Source organism: Eptesicus fuscus, chromosome 2 (assembly GCF_027574615.1).
Source record: "Eptesicus fuscus isolate TK198812 chromosome 2, DD_ASM_mEF_20220401, whole genome shotgun sequence".
NCBI lineage: Eukaryota > Metazoa > Chordata > Mammalia > Chiroptera > Vespertilionidae > Eptesicus > Eptesicus fuscus.
Genome location: NC_072474.1, coordinates 47,580,725 through 47,597,917, shown reverse-complemented (window position 1 = coordinate 47,597,917; position 17,193 = coordinate 47,580,725). Strand labels below are relative to the sequence as shown.

Below are 17,193 nucleotides of genomic sequence, written 5' to 3'. Positions count from 1 at the left end.
ACATTTTTTAAGAAATAAAACATTTCAGATCTCATTCAATTTCTTCACATTTCCCTGTTATTTCACACACTTGAAAAGCAACTAGTAGTTTAAATTTCTTGATGATCATTACTATGCAGTTCTTAATCCCTTTACTATATGTTTGTTTCCATAGTTCATATACTGTTGTGCAATTTTGTAAATTTTATGTAAATTGTATAAGACCTTTTTTCCTTCAGCTCACTATTTTTTATATGTGTACATGTGTATAGGTAGCTGTAGGTCATTCATTTGAAATAGTTATAGTAGTGTGTTATTTGATTATATCACAATATGTACTAGTATATACTCTATTAATAGGTAGTATTTCCGATTTTTTATCATTGCAATTAATCCTACAATGAACATTATTTCATAGGAATGCCCATGTATATGTGTGATAATTTCTCAGTAGAAATAATTACCATTAGAATTTATGAGTTAAACAGGTATGTACTTATCCTGTAATGCTAGATATTTTCAAATCTCTTTAGAGTTTTTTTAATGAAATTTAACAAACTGATCCTAAATATTTTAGGCAAATAATGGAAAAAGAAGGTTAAAAATAATTTAAAAAACAAGGTAGGGATCAGCTCTAATAGATATCAAGTTTTATTGTGAACTTTAATCATATGATTTTATAAGATAGAATATAAATTGGTGCAGCCACTGTGAAGAACAGTATGGAGTTTCCTCTAAAAACTAAAAATGGAACTCCCATTTGACCCAGTGATCCCACTTCTAGGAATATATCCCAAGAAAGTAGAAACACCAATCAGAAAGGATATATGCACCCCTATGTCCATAACAGCACAATTTACCATAGATAAGATTTGGAAACAGTTTTAGTAAAAAACTGTGGTACATCTACACAATGGAATACTATGCTGCTGTAAAAAAAAAGAAGGAATTCTTACCATTTGCAACAGCATGGATGGAACTGGAGAGCATTATGCTAAGTGAAATAAGCCAGTCAGAGAAAGATAAATATCACATTGATCTCACTTATTTATGGAATATAATGAACAACATAAACTGTTGAACAAAAACAGATCCAGAGAAGCATTGATCAGACCATCAAAGCTCAGAGGGAAGGTAGGGGAGGGTGGGGGTAAGGGATAGAGATCAACCAAAGGACTTGTATGCATGCATATAAGCCTAACCAATGGACACAGACAACAGGGGTGTGAGGTCATGAGTTGGGGGACGGGCAATGGGGGGGGGGTTAAGGACACATATGTAATACCTTTATCAATAAAAAAAATATATTAAAAGAAAAACAAGTAAAGTTTTTCAGTGTTCAAAGTATCCTGATTGGGAAGTCTTCATCTACAGTTGTCTTTGGTACTGGCCAGATCTGTTAATCCTGTTACCTGTGAGATCTGTGAGCACTAGAAAAGTAGAAGAATAATCAGATGTATATTTTTATGTTAACTTTGAATACCTCATCAAAACACATTTTATATGTTTAAATGTAGATTTTTATACATATTATGTGGTTAACTAAAAAAAGGAAAGACAAGCCATCAGCTAAGTAAATATTCACAACATATAAAACTGAAAAATGGTTACTATCTAGAATACAAATATTAAAAAGAAAAAAAATCCAAAAATTCAATAAGAAAAAATAGCATATAACAGGATTAAAGACTATTTAACAGAAATTCACTGAAGAAAAATGAAATTGTAAGGTAACAGAAGAAAAGATGTTCAGCTATATTTGTAATGATAATATTAATTAAAAGTATCACGTCTGTCATACTGGCAAAACTAAATAGCTACACAATTCTTAACATAGAAAAGACATGAAGCAATGCACAATACCGCTGGTGAAACTGTAAGCTAGCACAAATATTTTTCTAGATACTGAGGAAAGGTAGAGCAATGTGAGGTAAATAAAACACAACCCACACACTCAGAGGGAAGTGAAAACAATAACCACAAAAATAAGTGCCACTAAATAGTGTGCGCTCTACTCATAAGAGCAAACACTCACATTTTGTGCACTCTGTGTCCAGAAAAATGTAAGCACTGGGCATGCTTTAATTCTTACAACAGTCCTGAGGTGGATCCTATTTTAATCTCCACTTTAAAGACGATGCATGGGGAGTTAACATTACTTGCCCAAACAGTGGTAGAGCCCAGTTTGTGGGCCACATTGCTGACCCCTGGACAACTGTGACCTATATTGCAGTGAGCGGGAGCTCCAGGGGTCATGGGAGCCCAGAGAAAGAGGGGTGATCAGGAGAAGCTTTCCAGGGAGATGGAAGATTATGAATTTCTGCTAAATTATTTTAAATGACTACTTTCATGAATAATTTAAAGAGGCAAGTTGTCTCAGATGCTCTTTGTGTTATTTTTTGCAATCATAGAAGTACAGTGATTTTTTTTTTTTCATAGTGCATGATTTTCTTCAAATCCCCCATTTGCCTCCATGGGCAAATAATGTCTTTTAGGAAGGAGCCCTGTCTGTTTTGTTCAGGGATTGATTCCCAGTGGCTAGGAGAGTTTCTAGTGCTCTATACACATTTGGTACATTAATTAAATAGTTAATGGCAACAAAGTTAACCATAGAGCAAAATCAGTAAGGCCCTGGATAGAAGGAGATATAGAATAATGATATTTGGGCTCCAAAAACAAGGGTGCTTATTTGTAAGAATATAAGGCAGTTATTTATAATGTCACTAGTTTGTCTTTTATTTTTTACTTCTTAGCCATGGCATCTGCCATCAGCAGCATGAAAAATTGGCACATGCGCCTTCTGAATGTGCTGCACTGAACTGCCTGTGCTCAAATAACCAGCACACATATGTTCATCTTCTCTGGGACATAGGATTTTCAGGTTTAACAGTAATAAACATCTAAAGTTCATCATAGGGTTACCAAAAAAAAGCATAAATACTGTTCATTAGTAACTGATAACAGGAAATATTCATTCATCTTACTAAGGAAAATGCACATATGGGTTAGGCTCACGTATATACCCATGCACACATGCCCACACACACGCAAAATAAAAATGGGCTCTTTGATTAACAAGTTGAGTAAGTTTCTATTTAAGTAACCCGCTCTAACTTGTGCAGTTGTTGTGAAGTAATGATTCTCAAACCTACAGCTTTTACTCTCTGAATTTCTTGACATACCTCCTTCCACATCCTAAAGGGACTCATTTGATCTCTGGATTCTGCCATTGACAAACAGTTATAGAAGATCTTTGTAGTGTCACTATAGGACTAAGGAATCATTGCAATACTCTGAGAAGGATAGGAACTCAAAGATATAGAAGAACTTACTCTAATGTCTTGTACATATAGGTTGTGGTTTACCTATACACCCCCCATAGTCATTTTCTTCACTCGATTAGCCAAGTGTCTCCAAATGTCTAACATTTCTGAAAAGTTCTATAATCTGCAGGGCAGGCAAGCTGGCTGGGAATTCCAGCAGAAGGTGATGTTGTAGTCCTCAGTCCAAAGGCAGTTTGAAGACAAAATTCCTTCCTCTTTGGTGAGCGTTAGTCTTTTCTCCTAGGGCCTTCAACTGGCAAAACGAGAGTAATCTCCTTTACTCAAAGTTTATTGACATAAATATTAGTCACATCTAAAAAGACCTTCACAGTAACAGCGAGGCTGGTGTGTTACTAAAGAATTAGGCACCATAGCCTAGCCAAGTTGACACAAAAATTAACTATTACACTTACCATTATCATATTCAGACTTTGACAGCTCTGAACAACTGTAATTTACTCACACAGTTTTTGGGATCCCCAACAATCAATTTGATAAATGCTTGTTAATATGTCTATGAAGAAACTGTAATCTAGTGGGTAGAAAAATCTTCCAAAACATTCTATTCTAGTTTATAGACTGAGGATATGTTGATTGTGCAGTAACAGATATAATTTGGGCCATGTCCATAATATAAATACTTGGTGAAAAAAAGGTAGATGTTGCTTATTGTGTTAAGACAGGCTGAATTATGGAGCTATTACCTGAATGGTGGAGCTATTTCCTGTTTCATGCAGTGCCTTTTGAGTTACCATATCTTGCTTTGTGTAGGAAGCTAAATAAGTGCTCCTTAAAGATATTCACATCCCAATCTGTGATGTGAATGTTCCCTTATATGGCAAATGGGACTTTGTCTGGGGTCCTATATCAGAATGCCTTCTTTTCTACAAAACAAGTGTTCCGTTGTGATTATCAATATTTAATGATACAGGAGCTAAGTATATAACCAATATGCTCTACTCAAAGACATATTTCTAATTTGACTTATTCCCTTACAATTATATTGCTGGCAGCTACCTTATCAACACCCACACCTGTACATCTCCATGGCAATAACCTTTGTCATTTTTTCTAATGAATATTCTTTTTTCTTTTTACCTTGTAACTTCACAGTCATGAACCTGAATGTTATCTGAAATCCAGCTCTTTCCTTCAGAGCCTACACAGTCCATCACAACGTCCTCTTAACTTTTCTTTTGAGATGTATGACATCTCTGTTCTTTCTTGTTTACTTTCCCTGCAACCACTCTAATTTAGACCATCAATTATCTGTCCTTCTTCCTGAAATATTTTTCTAGCAGGTTTCTGTAACATCATTCATCTTTCTTTTCAATTCATCCTGCAAATAGGGGCTTCCCTAATCATTCTCATATTCCATTTTTATTCTATTTCTATATTACATAAAATGGTGCTCCCATAGGTAACTGAAGCTCTACCCAGTTACTTCATGGCCCAGAGAACTGCCCAGATTTTTTTCCTTGCCTTAGTTCATTTTTATTATCAAAATCAATATTTTTTATTGTTTTCAGTATTACAAATGTCCACTTCCCTCCCCCTGAGCACCCAACTCCCCCCAATCCCTACCCCAGGTCTTCACCACACTATTGTCTGTATCCATAGGCTATGCATACACATGCAATGTTCTTTGGTTGAACTCTTCCTGTACCCCTCACTCCCCCACCCTCTGAGATCTGTCAGTCTGTTCTATGCATCCATGCCTCTGGACCTATTTTGTTCATAAGTTTATTTTGTTCATTGTTTTCCACATATTAGTAAGATCATATGGTGTTTGTCTTTCTCTGACTGGCTTATTTCTCTTAGCATAGTAATCTCCAGGTCTATCCATGCTGTCACAAAGAGTAAGCGATCCTTCTTTTTTATGCCCACATAGTATTCCATTGGATAAATGTAATTCTGGTGCTGGATACTATAAGAAGTCCTAAAAAAAATGCTGAATAATCCTCACTAATTAAAACAATTAAAGCCGTAACCGGTTTGGCTCAGTGGATAGAGCGTCAGCCTGTGGACTGAAGGGTCCCAGGTTCGATTCTGGTCAAGGGCATGTACCTTGGTTGCAGGCACATCCCCAGTGGGGGGGGGTGTGCAGGAGGCAGCTGATCGATTTCTCTCTCATCGATGTTTCTAACTCTCTATCCCTTTCATTTTCCTCTCTGTAAAAAATCAATAAAATATATCTTTAAAAAAAAACCCCACACAATTAAATCAAGCATACTTGCCTGATAGGTTGATTTAGTACTTCTTGTGCACATTTCTTGGATTTCCATCAAAGCCAGTGGACAGCTTACCACCTGTAGGACATGACCTTCAGGAGAGTATCTAGCCCTCTAATCCCAACCCAGCCTACCCGGTTTCCACACTTTTGTTGCTCCGGGTTTCCTGTCTCTTTCTAGGCTCTTTCCTGTGTCCTTTCTAAGTTTTCGGTTCCTTTGCTGTCAAGATTCAGCAGAGTCAATGTTGATAATTTTCAAAAGGTATTTTTTTAATGAACACAGAGGAACAGACTATAATCACACATGTATAGACTGAAATTTCTAGAGGTTTCTTATTTTAACTGAAGGTTAACCACCGACTAGCTGGACTGGTTAATTACGGAGCAGCACCACTCTTCATTACCTCATCACTGTCTGGGTTTGCTAGTGGAAAGTGGATAATAAGCAAATGTATTCAAACACTATGAGATTTAACCTTAATTGCTGTCAATTCCAAGAAGTTCTGGTAAGAACTGTGCATCACCCTTTTCTTCCTAAAATTATCCCCAGGCATAGTCTCCAAGCTCCCAGGCTGTTCATGTGGCCTGTGGCCTACCTTAGTCTTGTTCTGTATGTTGCCTTATTACTCCCTGGCTATTCCTGGCCCACAGCTCTGGATAAGGAGGCATTTCTCATTATGTCCTCAAACACTCCTTCTCTGAGATCAAACGGTCTAGCGCCAACCTGCTATTTACATGTTCTGCTCATTCTGACCTGGGTGCCTAAAATCCCTACCTCTCAACCCCACTCATTAGCCAGCACATTTCCTTTCCTTTCTCTTTCTTCTTCCCTTTTTCGTTTTCTCTTTCTCTTGCTATTACTGCTGCTAATTTTATGGTGGATTCTACCTTCTAGGGTATTCAGTAAACAATGAACTTTTTCTGGACTCAAATTTACATGCTCCATTTTTTCCCCTCATTCTTCTTGTCAGTTCACCATTCAGATATTTGCATATACAGAACATCTGTCTTCCAGAGTCTAGTTTTATAGTTTAAACAAACTCCCAAATCTTAAACATACAGTTACCACATAAATACAGAATTTGCATTAAAATTAAAAAGATGTAAATCACTCAAAGATATTTGTATTACCTAAGAACAACAGAGTAAGGATTCACTTTCATCCTGTATTTTTCCTATTGTTTTGCCCAATAAGCCTGATAAAGAAAAATAAACATGACAGAATTAAGGCTCTATCTATCTCCAGAGTGGTTGCCAATGTGAGCTCTCACCATGCCCAGTTTGCATTTTAAAACGGTAGGCCCTAAACACAGAGACAGCCAGGGAGAATGTCTCAGAAATCATGGGCTTGGCCTGGGACAGCTTCCTCCTTCAGTCCCACAGGATTGTACTCAGAGCCTCCTTAGCTGTGGGGAAGAAAGAAAAGAAGGCACCGCATTTTTTAAAATGACTGGCCGCGTTGCAATTGAAACCTATTCTGAACTCTCTCTCCAAAAGGAAAAAGGAGCCTCTAGATAGCTTGGAATTGCTGTTGATCCTCGTTATTTATAGTAGTTATGTTCTACACAGTCACTGAACAAGAGAATACTGAGCCACTGTTCCCAGGACTAATACAGGGCAAGGTTCCCGCCAGCCTCTGGTCACAATTTTATCAACGGATCAATACTTAACCTTGTTTTATGTGTGTTTCTGTTTCAAGGCACATTATTTAATATATACTTTTGGTTCATGAATATTGAACTCACCATCAATGACATTTTAATTCATGCCTGAATGAAGTTTATCTAATACACTTATTTTCTTCGCAAAGTGCATCACAGCCTTCTTGTGCTTAGTAACAGTGGACAGCACTGCAGACTTACAGCAGGAGGCCACTTTCAACAATGAAGTCATCAACAAAAACACAAAGGTGTGATAAAAAAAAAAAAGGAACTTGTTTATAGTATGAGATCCAAAACAGGAGGCATTGTCTGACCTCAACTGGGAATGTGCAATTCAGGTAACCAAAATTTTTCACTGCTCTGCACGTGTCCACCAATGACTGGACATGCCACAGTATGATTTGGACATGCAAACACATTTTTATGAATAGGCAAATTTGCAAATATGGAATCCTCAAATAATGAAGATCAACTGTACTTATTTGTATGAAAAAAATACTTTGGACCTAGGTTTAATACCTGATTGAATAGATATTATCCTTATTTCATGGTTCAGAAAATTGAGACACAGGAAGTTCCAGTAGTTTGTCCAAACACACTTCATAAATGCTGGAGTTGGGATTCAATCTATGTAATCTTGTTCCAAAGCCTTAATATTTAATCACTAACTATATAATATTGTCTCTTCTAAGAGAAATAATATTAAATTTTAAATGTATTATTTTCAATTTAGGGTTTAAAATAATAAAAGGCATAGTTTTTAATTTTTTTAAAGATGCAATCAGGATTCATTAGAATATAATGTTGATTGGAAATTTAACTATTTAAAACATTTGTAAAAAGAATAACTGGTATGAAGTTTCTTTAGAAAATTAACAAGGAACTTACAAAATGGATACAAGTTTAAAGAATGTTTCAGTATCAAGAAATTCAAGTACAAAAATTAGCAAGGTGAATACAAATTGAGGTTGATATTAATGTGTATATCTATGAGCTTTCCACTCTTAATCTACACTAATAAAAGAGAAATATGCAAATTGACCATACCTCCATGATGCCCATCAGCCAATCAGGAGTGAGCATGCAAATTAACCCAATAAAGATGGTGGGTTAATTTGTATGTGCAGGCATGAAGCGGCCAGGCAGGGTGGAATGCCTGCTATGAAGGGGAGGGCAGGAGGCGGAGGGAGCTACATGAGTGGCACTCCCTGGTGACCAGGAGTGAGGACTTGCAGGCTCCCAGGCAGCCGGGAGCGAGCCAGGGGAAGGAAGGCCTATTCTTGCACGAATCTTCGTGCAATGGGCCTCTAGTATTTTACATAATATGGGAGATAACAATTATGCAGCAAAGGACTTTGATGGACCATTATTTCCCTTTTCATGTAATTTATATTATCAAGGTTTTAGAAACATGGTAACCTTGGCAGTATGTTTTGTTGTTTGGAATTCTAAATAGGGCTGCTGTACATGTCTGCTCTTTCTACAGGATGAGAAGAGTGATACCTCATGTGTTGCATACATGCTCCTCCTGTCACAGAGCAATTGGATTCATAAACTCAGCAATAGTGTGTTTTACAGATACGCAGAAAAACTAACATTTCATCAGATTCCAAAACATATGATGAAAATAATAAAAATCATTACCTTTCTTCAACCTTCACAAATACTATGGTCCTTACTCCTTTAATTTATATCTGTTAGCATCCAGGGAAAATTACTTAAAAACCATCAGTGGTGTGGTTTCTATCTCAGAAGGATGTCAAAAGTCCTACAATTCTGAACCCAACCCTCTATTTTATAAATGATTCAGGGACATGAAGGAAGTTTCTTAAGTACCACAGATTTAGTGGCTGAGCTGGTATTAGAATGCATATCTCCTGATTTTATCTTTTCTATGTTGTGTGTTTCATTGTTTGTCCTAAAGTGGCCACCTGGTCATCCTACTCCAAGTGAATAAATATTTATGATTACAGATAGTGATTTATGAGAGCAAATGGATTACATGGTCATGTACTTCCAGTTTGCATACTCATCTTAGTTTTAAAATTTTAAAGCTGATATTCTAACCTTGCATATATTCCCATTTTATTATTTTGGTGAACTAGGTTAATCTTTTGAAAGCTTTGGTTTGATTACTTTAATGGAATCATTGTCCATCTTTTATAGGGATTACCTTGAACTGTTAGAAATGGCTCAGCACAAACAAATATGTGACTCAATTTCTTTACTACGTGCCAACTCATCTATTTATTTTATTTTAAAAACTATTAAACTTGGATTTTCCTTGAAAAATATCTCTCAGACATTATATTCTGTTTTCCTTAAATTCCCATTTGACAGACATTGGCTGAAACAACTGAAAACTGAAATTTTATTTTGTCCATAAAAAAAGTCAAGAGCAATTGGCCAGACCTTAGTGCGAATGATGGCTTCATTATTTACACTTTGGCAATAAAAATAGATGTAATGAACCTTGGTTAATTAAATGAAAATTGCCATAAATTGAAGCAGAGCTATACTGCAGGTTAAGCATATTTTAAAAGGTTTCTTTTTAATATCTTATTGAGGACTCTATTATTTTAATCAGATAGTAAGATTATAAACTATAAAATAAATTCTATGAGTTTAAGACAATAATTAATTTTAAAAAATTCAATAAAAACAGTAAATATCTCTAAGTGAAAGCATTAGCAGTCATGTGCTGGAGATTTCCACTAAGACTGAAGAATAGTGAGGGGCAGCATGTAATACTCCCCTGAGTCCCAGGCAATTTTTTTGATCAGCACTCACTCTCTGACGCTGAGCATGCTAGATAAGGGCTTACCTCACAGCAAGCTTTTTTTAAACTAAAGGACTTCCTCACCTTATGCTGTTTACAAGCATACCTGTTCCAAATACAGAGGAAATCACCAATATATCAAATTTTCATCTTAATAAAATCAAAGTGAATATATAAAAAGTATAATTTTATAAAATGTATAATATAAAAACCCAAACTAGTCCTTAGCATTAATCACACTTGGTTGATATGAGTACCTTAATATATATGAATATCATACATATACTAGTATTAATATAATACGATATGCACATACTGAGTTTATTTAATTTTTTGTCCTGCAAAAATAATGCTAAAGATCATGAATTGATTAACATTAAAATAAATAATATAACTCTCATGAATCATTTCAAATTCTTTGAAAGGTTAATTGTCACATTTTAATTTTAAAAAACCTTAAGTTAGAAATTTTCTAGTTATTGACCATGTACATTAGCAGGCTAAGCATTTCTTACTTAATGAAAATAAGCAGGCAAAATAACCCCATTCAAGACAATGTAAAGGGTTTGTGTAGATGATCATTTGGGCAGTTTTAAACTGATGTTCATTTTATAAAGGTCCAATTATTATGGGCCAATCTAGGATGGTAAGTATTTTATAGTAATGAAAAGAATTAGGGATCACAAGATTGGGGCAAAGGTGATTTAGGACAAAGATGCTTTGATGCAGAGAGAGAAATGGAAGGAAACTAATATTTATTGAATGTTTCAAACACCTTGCTGGGCACTTTTTATATGTTAAATCATTGAATGATCTCAATAGCCTTACAAATTTGGATGAGAAGGCTGGACTCAGATAACTAGTAGCATGCTGAAGTTTCATAAAGAAAAAATGGCAGAGCCTGCTGATTCTAAGCCCATGCTGTAGCTTTCATTCTATGTTGCCCAAAAGATATGAAGATATGAAGATATGGGAATTTAGAAGAAATACATTTCACCTCAACAGAAGTAATCATATATATAAAAGCCTAAGGTTGGCTATGATGTGCATTGACCACCAGGGGCAGATGCTCAACGCAGGATCTACCCCCTGGTGGTCAGTGTGCTCCCACAGCCAACCTCCTGCAGCCGGCCAACTTCCCTCGGTCCCTCCCCAGCAGGCCCCGATCAGCCCCGATTACCACCCAGGCCAAGGGACCCCACCTGTGCACGAATTCATGCACTGGGCCTCTAGTAATTATATAACCAAGAAATAGGTGCCTTAGGAAGTAAAGCACACTATCATTAGAGGTATTCGAACCGTACCTAGAAGATCATCTAGGAACGCAATTCTTTTCCTATGTAGGAAATGGAAAAGGTGTCCTCCAAACCTCTTTTCTGTCTATAACTTCACAAAGGATGCAAGTAGATTAATGGATTTTAAGCTACCGCTAAAAATAAAGAAATGGAAGATAAAGAAAGTAACCTTCAAACTTGTGACCCCCTGTAGTATCAGCAGTATAATATATATTTTTTAATCCTCACCAGAGGATATTTTTTTCCATTGATTTGCAGAGAAGGGAGGGATAAGGGGGGAGAGAGAGAGAGAAACATACATGTGAGAGAGACACATTGACTGATTGCCTCTCACACATGCCCAGACCAGGGCCAGGATCAAACCTGCAACTGAAGTACATACCCTCAACCGGGAATTGAAGCCACCACTCTTTGGTTTGCAGGCCGGCGCTCTAACCACTGAGAAAAACTGGCCAGGGCGAGCAGTAAGAAAATCTTAAATCAGCAGCCACTCAGAAAAACTGGCCAGGTCGAACAGTAAGAAAATCTTAAATCAGCAGAACTTCCTCTTGTGTGTCAGAAAACATGGTTCAGAGTATCAAGACTGTTAAGACATGTTCCTTGAAAAAACATGACCACTTGTTGCAGTCCTTATTACTGTTTTTGTTATACATAAGTAGAGAGATTCTTAATGAAGTTTTTTAAATATTATATTACCTTAATGTTGTTTAATTTACTGGTAGTGGAGGTTGGTTAGATTAAAAGGTGAAACTGTTCCTATAATGATTAAACACTTATTTAATAAAAATAACATTTTCAGCTGCATTGAGAGTGATTTAAAAATTTGCCAGAATAGCAATGTTTAGGATCAATGCATAAAACATAGATTGCCAGGTAATGATTTTTTTAAATATTGAGTGATGTGGCAAAGACATGATCAAGGGCATGTAAAAATCTAATATTACTCTGCAAATACTTTTCCCTATTAACTTTGGCTGGTTTAATTATATCAGACAATTATATTTTATAATGCATTGTAATGAAAATAAATAGAAAATGATATCTTAAGATATTTTTAAGAAAATATATTATTTTTATTTTGAAATTTGGTACCAGATGCATAACCCATGGAGACAGACAATGGGGTTGTAAAGGCCTGGGATGGGGGGCAGGGGTGGTCTATAAGGTCAATGGGAGAAAAAAGGGGACATATGTAATACTTTCAACAATACAGATTCTTAAAATAAATAAACAAATACATCAATAAATAAAAAGAAAATTGGTTTCTACCTTAGCTTTCATAAGCTTATCTTCATGAAATATTTGATAATTTTGACCCATTGCACATCATATAAAAAGGGACCAATGCGTTTATTATTGAAATATGACAATAGATTTACATACAACCATTTAGTCCCAACACATTTTGAAGGGTAAATTATTTTTTTACAATAGGGTTCTTAACATGTATGGAAGGTTTGGTTTTGTTTTCTATTAAAACATATACTGACAAACAAAATTTCTTCAGCCCTGAAACATCCAAGTGAATTGAAAACTCAAGGTTTATTTTTCTTTTCTTCCTTTTTTTCTCAACTGTAAAATAGCAAAGAGGTAAATGAGGCCAGATTCAGTTTTCAAAAACATTGTATGGTGGCTGTTTTCATTGCTGTACAATTTTGCTGGAAGAGAATTGACTTTTGCTTTGAGGCCTTGGTTTCTGTTGCTGTAAGTCTTCCCTTTGCTTGCTACTGGCAAGCCACAGCTATTAAAGGAAGCTAGTGTGTAATTTCTATAATACGTATTTTTTCATTTACATGTGGAAGTGTAGAATAACAAATCATCATCACCAGTGTGTGTGTGTGTGTGTGTGTGTGTGTGTGTGTGTGTGTGTGTGTGTGTTTTGTCATTGGGATAGCAGTGTACATTTATCACTTTATAGACATGCATAATTAATGATGTATTCTAATTGATACCTAATATGTATTATAATTATGAAATACAAACTTCAAAACATTGATATGAAAGCTGTAAAATTCTAATGGAAATTTCCAAACTGGAGATGTTTATAAAACTGTTTACCTATACTTTCTGTTGCAGTTACTTTTTGGAAAAACAATTTCTCCTAGAAATCTAATATATAACCCCTCCAGGAATTTAATGTTCATTTCAACCTCAGAAGGAAGCATACTAGCCTGGCAGTAGAAAACACGGAAGTTGTATAGATGAACTTATTTAGTTTTGTTATTTAATGTTTGATAATATCAAACTACAGTCAAAAGGAGTTATTACAATTTAGTGTTTTATTTTGTTACTAGAGGCCCGATGCACGAAATTCGTGCAAGGGGCTCTGTGGGGCGCAGCTACAGTGTTTGGACAGGTTCAAGCCTTGGACTGATGAGAGGGCACAGTCCTCTCCTGGCCACGTGCAAGTCCGAGCTTGGAGGGCAGAGCCCTCCCAGCACAATTATAGCCAACAGCTGTAGTTGTAAGCTTGAACCTATGGTCCGAGCACGTGGCCCCACGTGCCTAAGTGACATAGGCTGCAAGTAAACAAAGCTTGATCAGGTGCATGTAATTGAGTGGGATCGAAACCCACAAGAATGCTGTAAACATCTTGACCACACCCTTACTTTGCCTTGTGGCATCAGCTATAAAATAAAGGCACGGCTTCTAGTCCGTGGCGCTGTCTCCCCATCAGGGAAGCAGCATCCCACCGAGTCCCAGCTTTCCTTCTCTTGTCCGTCTTTTCTAATCCTTCCATCGCCCACACTCAGGTTCACCCTTGGCCTTGCCGGTGCGGCACAGGGCTCGGCCCCTGCCGCTGTGGCGGCTGCCTTGGGACCCCACCAACCGTGGCAGCTGCCTCTGCTTCAGCCCCTGCTACTGGGGCTCAGTCCAGAAGGTTGTCCAGAGGACGTCCAGTCCAATTAGCATATTACGCTTTTATTATTATAGATATTTGAGAGGTTGATCTTCCTTTCCAAATCAAACTTACCCACAAGTAAGAGCTAGACATTAATGCTAGTGAGAATATTAGTTTATATATTTTAAGATGAGGAATAGAAGGGGCGGATTCTGCATTGCTAAAACCACTGACAGCTTCTTATATGTAAAATCACATTGAAAGTCTGCTCTGCTACGTGGGAACTACATTAAGAGCAGATTGTGTTCGATTTTTTTCTCATAGGATTGCAGATATGATAAACACACTAAATTATACTAATTCTTATGCTTATAGATACTCATTTCAAAGAACTTCCGACTCTTCTCCACTGTGCAGCAAAATTTGGCTTAAAGAACTTGGCTATTCATTTGCTTCAGTGTTCGGGAGCAACCTGGGCGTCTCAGATAAAAAATTTGGAGGGTTCAGATCCAGCATGTATTGCTGAAAGGCATGGTCACAAGGAGCTCAAGAAAATCTTCGAAGACTTCTCAGTAAGTCTCCCCCATTTCATGTCTAAAACTCTTTTTATTAAATGTGTGTGTGTGTGCGCGCGCGCGCATACGCACAATGCTTTGTGAAAACGATGCTACTGAGCAACTAGTTGGTAGTGTCTGTCGGTCCTGAGTCATTCATTGTCTTAAGCATTTTGCACGATTAGTCAACTTATTTTTGTTTTGCTATAAAGAACCTCTGATTCCACACTCCCACTCCTACATAGCCTTTTTTTGAAATTTATCTGGTCTTTTTAGCTTCCATATAGCCTGTTCAATATTGGAGAGGAGATAGTGAGAAGGAAATAAAAATCTTTACCTTTATCCTTTTGTTGAAAAGTCTAAATAAGACATTATTAGGTACAGAAGGGTTCATACAAACACTCACTTTTCCTCTCTCTTCAGCTTTATCTTTCCACTTTCTACACCCTTGGCCTATTCTTTCATATTCTGTGTTTCCTACCCCTACTAATACATATGCAGTGAAAAAGAGAAGGGAGTATTTATTTCCCCAAATTGTATCCATAAAGACAAAGAAATCATGATGTAAAATAAACATGTTAAAATTTTTTAAAAAGACGTTATTGGGCACATAAAATGAAATAAACAATTATTAGGTTAAAAGAATACATTCTGATAATCATTCAAAAAGTTTACCCCATAAAAATTAAATAATGTTGCTTAAACTTGTTTTTCATCTGTGATTCCTTTTCTCTCTTTATTAAGTTACAGTTCCTTATTAAGGAGGTTGAAGCCCCAAATTTTAGAACACTATTGGATATTAATTTTGTAAGAATGCAACCAAGGGAAGATTTTGAAGAAAAGGATGCTACCTTAGTACATAAAACATACTTTGTGTTTTCATAACCAACTTTAGAAAAGCAATGATTTTCTGTTTGTAACAGAAGTATACACATTTTGCTCAAAAAAAGTGAATTATACTTCTGATGGCTTCGAGAAAAATGTAATAGGACAATGGTTCTATTGGTGAATTTGTCAATATTTGCATTTTCACAAAATAAATAATTTCATTGCCCATGAACATTTAATATAAAACATTGAAAGCTATAAATAGTTTCTGGTCTTGTTAGCATTTATTCTATTAGATCACATCAGTGTGATATTGGACTTCTAAAAGTAACTGGTATTTGTGATTTCCAGAAAGCAAAATGACAACTAATGTAACTCCCCCCTGCCCCACTTTCAAGAAATAGCAAAAGAGTTATCAGAAGAGCATGTATATCATTCACAATCTGGAGTTATAACAGGATATATTTTTCCTGTATTTAAAATAAATACATCATGAAGTTTTATAATAAAACTAATAAAGTAGATTGATTTTATTCTATGTCCTTCAAGTATGGAATAAAAATTATTTTTATTCCTGGAAAGAATTTTTATGGTAATTCTTATATATCTGATAAGTACATTCATTTAGTAATTAGCCACTGTATGTCATCGTTGATCAGTGCAATATGAAAACATGCCATCTATCTCAGGTAAGTCAGTGACTCAGTTCAACCTTGTGTGTTTGCCCCTGGTACTATTAACTCAGCACAGCACAATTCCCTGCAACCCTCTTCTAACTACCGGTGGACTTCAGTTATACTCCCCTAAAAGTCAACACACAAGAAAAAAAAAGTGTTAATATAAATCCAAAAGTCATACCTTCTTAGTGACATTATGCCAGATACTCACATGTTGAAATGTTATATTCTAAATTATGGTAGCTCTGTCTTTTTAATAACATAGCTAAATCTGGTAGAGGAAAAATATGCAATTAAAATATGCATTATGCTGTTAAAATACTTTGATCTTTCTTTATAACCGCTTTAATGTTATAATCACATTCTGATAAATCTTAGCTTATTACATATAAATTCAGTTTTTCCACAAACAGTTGTTTCAGAATTATTGAAAGGAGTAGATATTCTTTCATGTTTGAGGTTTACAATCCACCAATGGACCTTACTTCTGTCCTGCAGAAATACATATTTTTAAATTCAAGCATATTTTGCCACCCCCCCCCCCCCCGCCCAGCTGACTTAGTTATTTGCTCAATTCTTCCTAACTCCCTCCCCATCAGTGAAACTTTGTTCATTTTAGGCTCTCACAGGGAGTTACAATACAGTGAATTTGGTCATTACTGAATAAAGTGGGTAAAAGGAAAAAGCCTCATGATTTTTAAAAATACAGAAAAAAAGAGAACCATTTGCATGCATTCATAAACAAATAAGTGCCCTCTGTATCTTACTGTTAGCTGTGTGGAGGAGGGAGAAAGATGAAGGAGCCTCAAATCACATTTCTTACAGTTTTTGTGACCCTTTTCCTTTGAGAGGTTAATAATTTGCGTACAACCTGTGAACAGAACCTCTTCATTACTAATGAGTAATTTTCATGTTTTCATAAAGTTGTCTAATTAACACCTACACTTCTTTCATGTTTTCAGTACTGCTAAAGATAATAATACCAAATATTTCTATAATCCATAAAGGTCTTTCAAATAAATTAC

General features: G+C 35.9%; 1 protein-coding gene across 1 annotated transcript in view; it reads left to right on the top strand.

The window, feature by feature from the left end:
• BANK1 (B cell scaffold protein with ankyrin repeats 1) overlaps positions 1-17,193 on the top strand; it is a 270,703-nt gene that overhangs the window by 89,324 nt on the left and 164,186 nt on the right. The window contains exon 6 of the mRNA XM_008156647.3: positions 14,485-14,681. Coding sequence (XP_008154869.3) covers positions 14,485-14,681 — 197 coding nt within the window. The remainder of the gene's footprint in view (positions 1-14,484; positions 14,682-17,193) is intronic.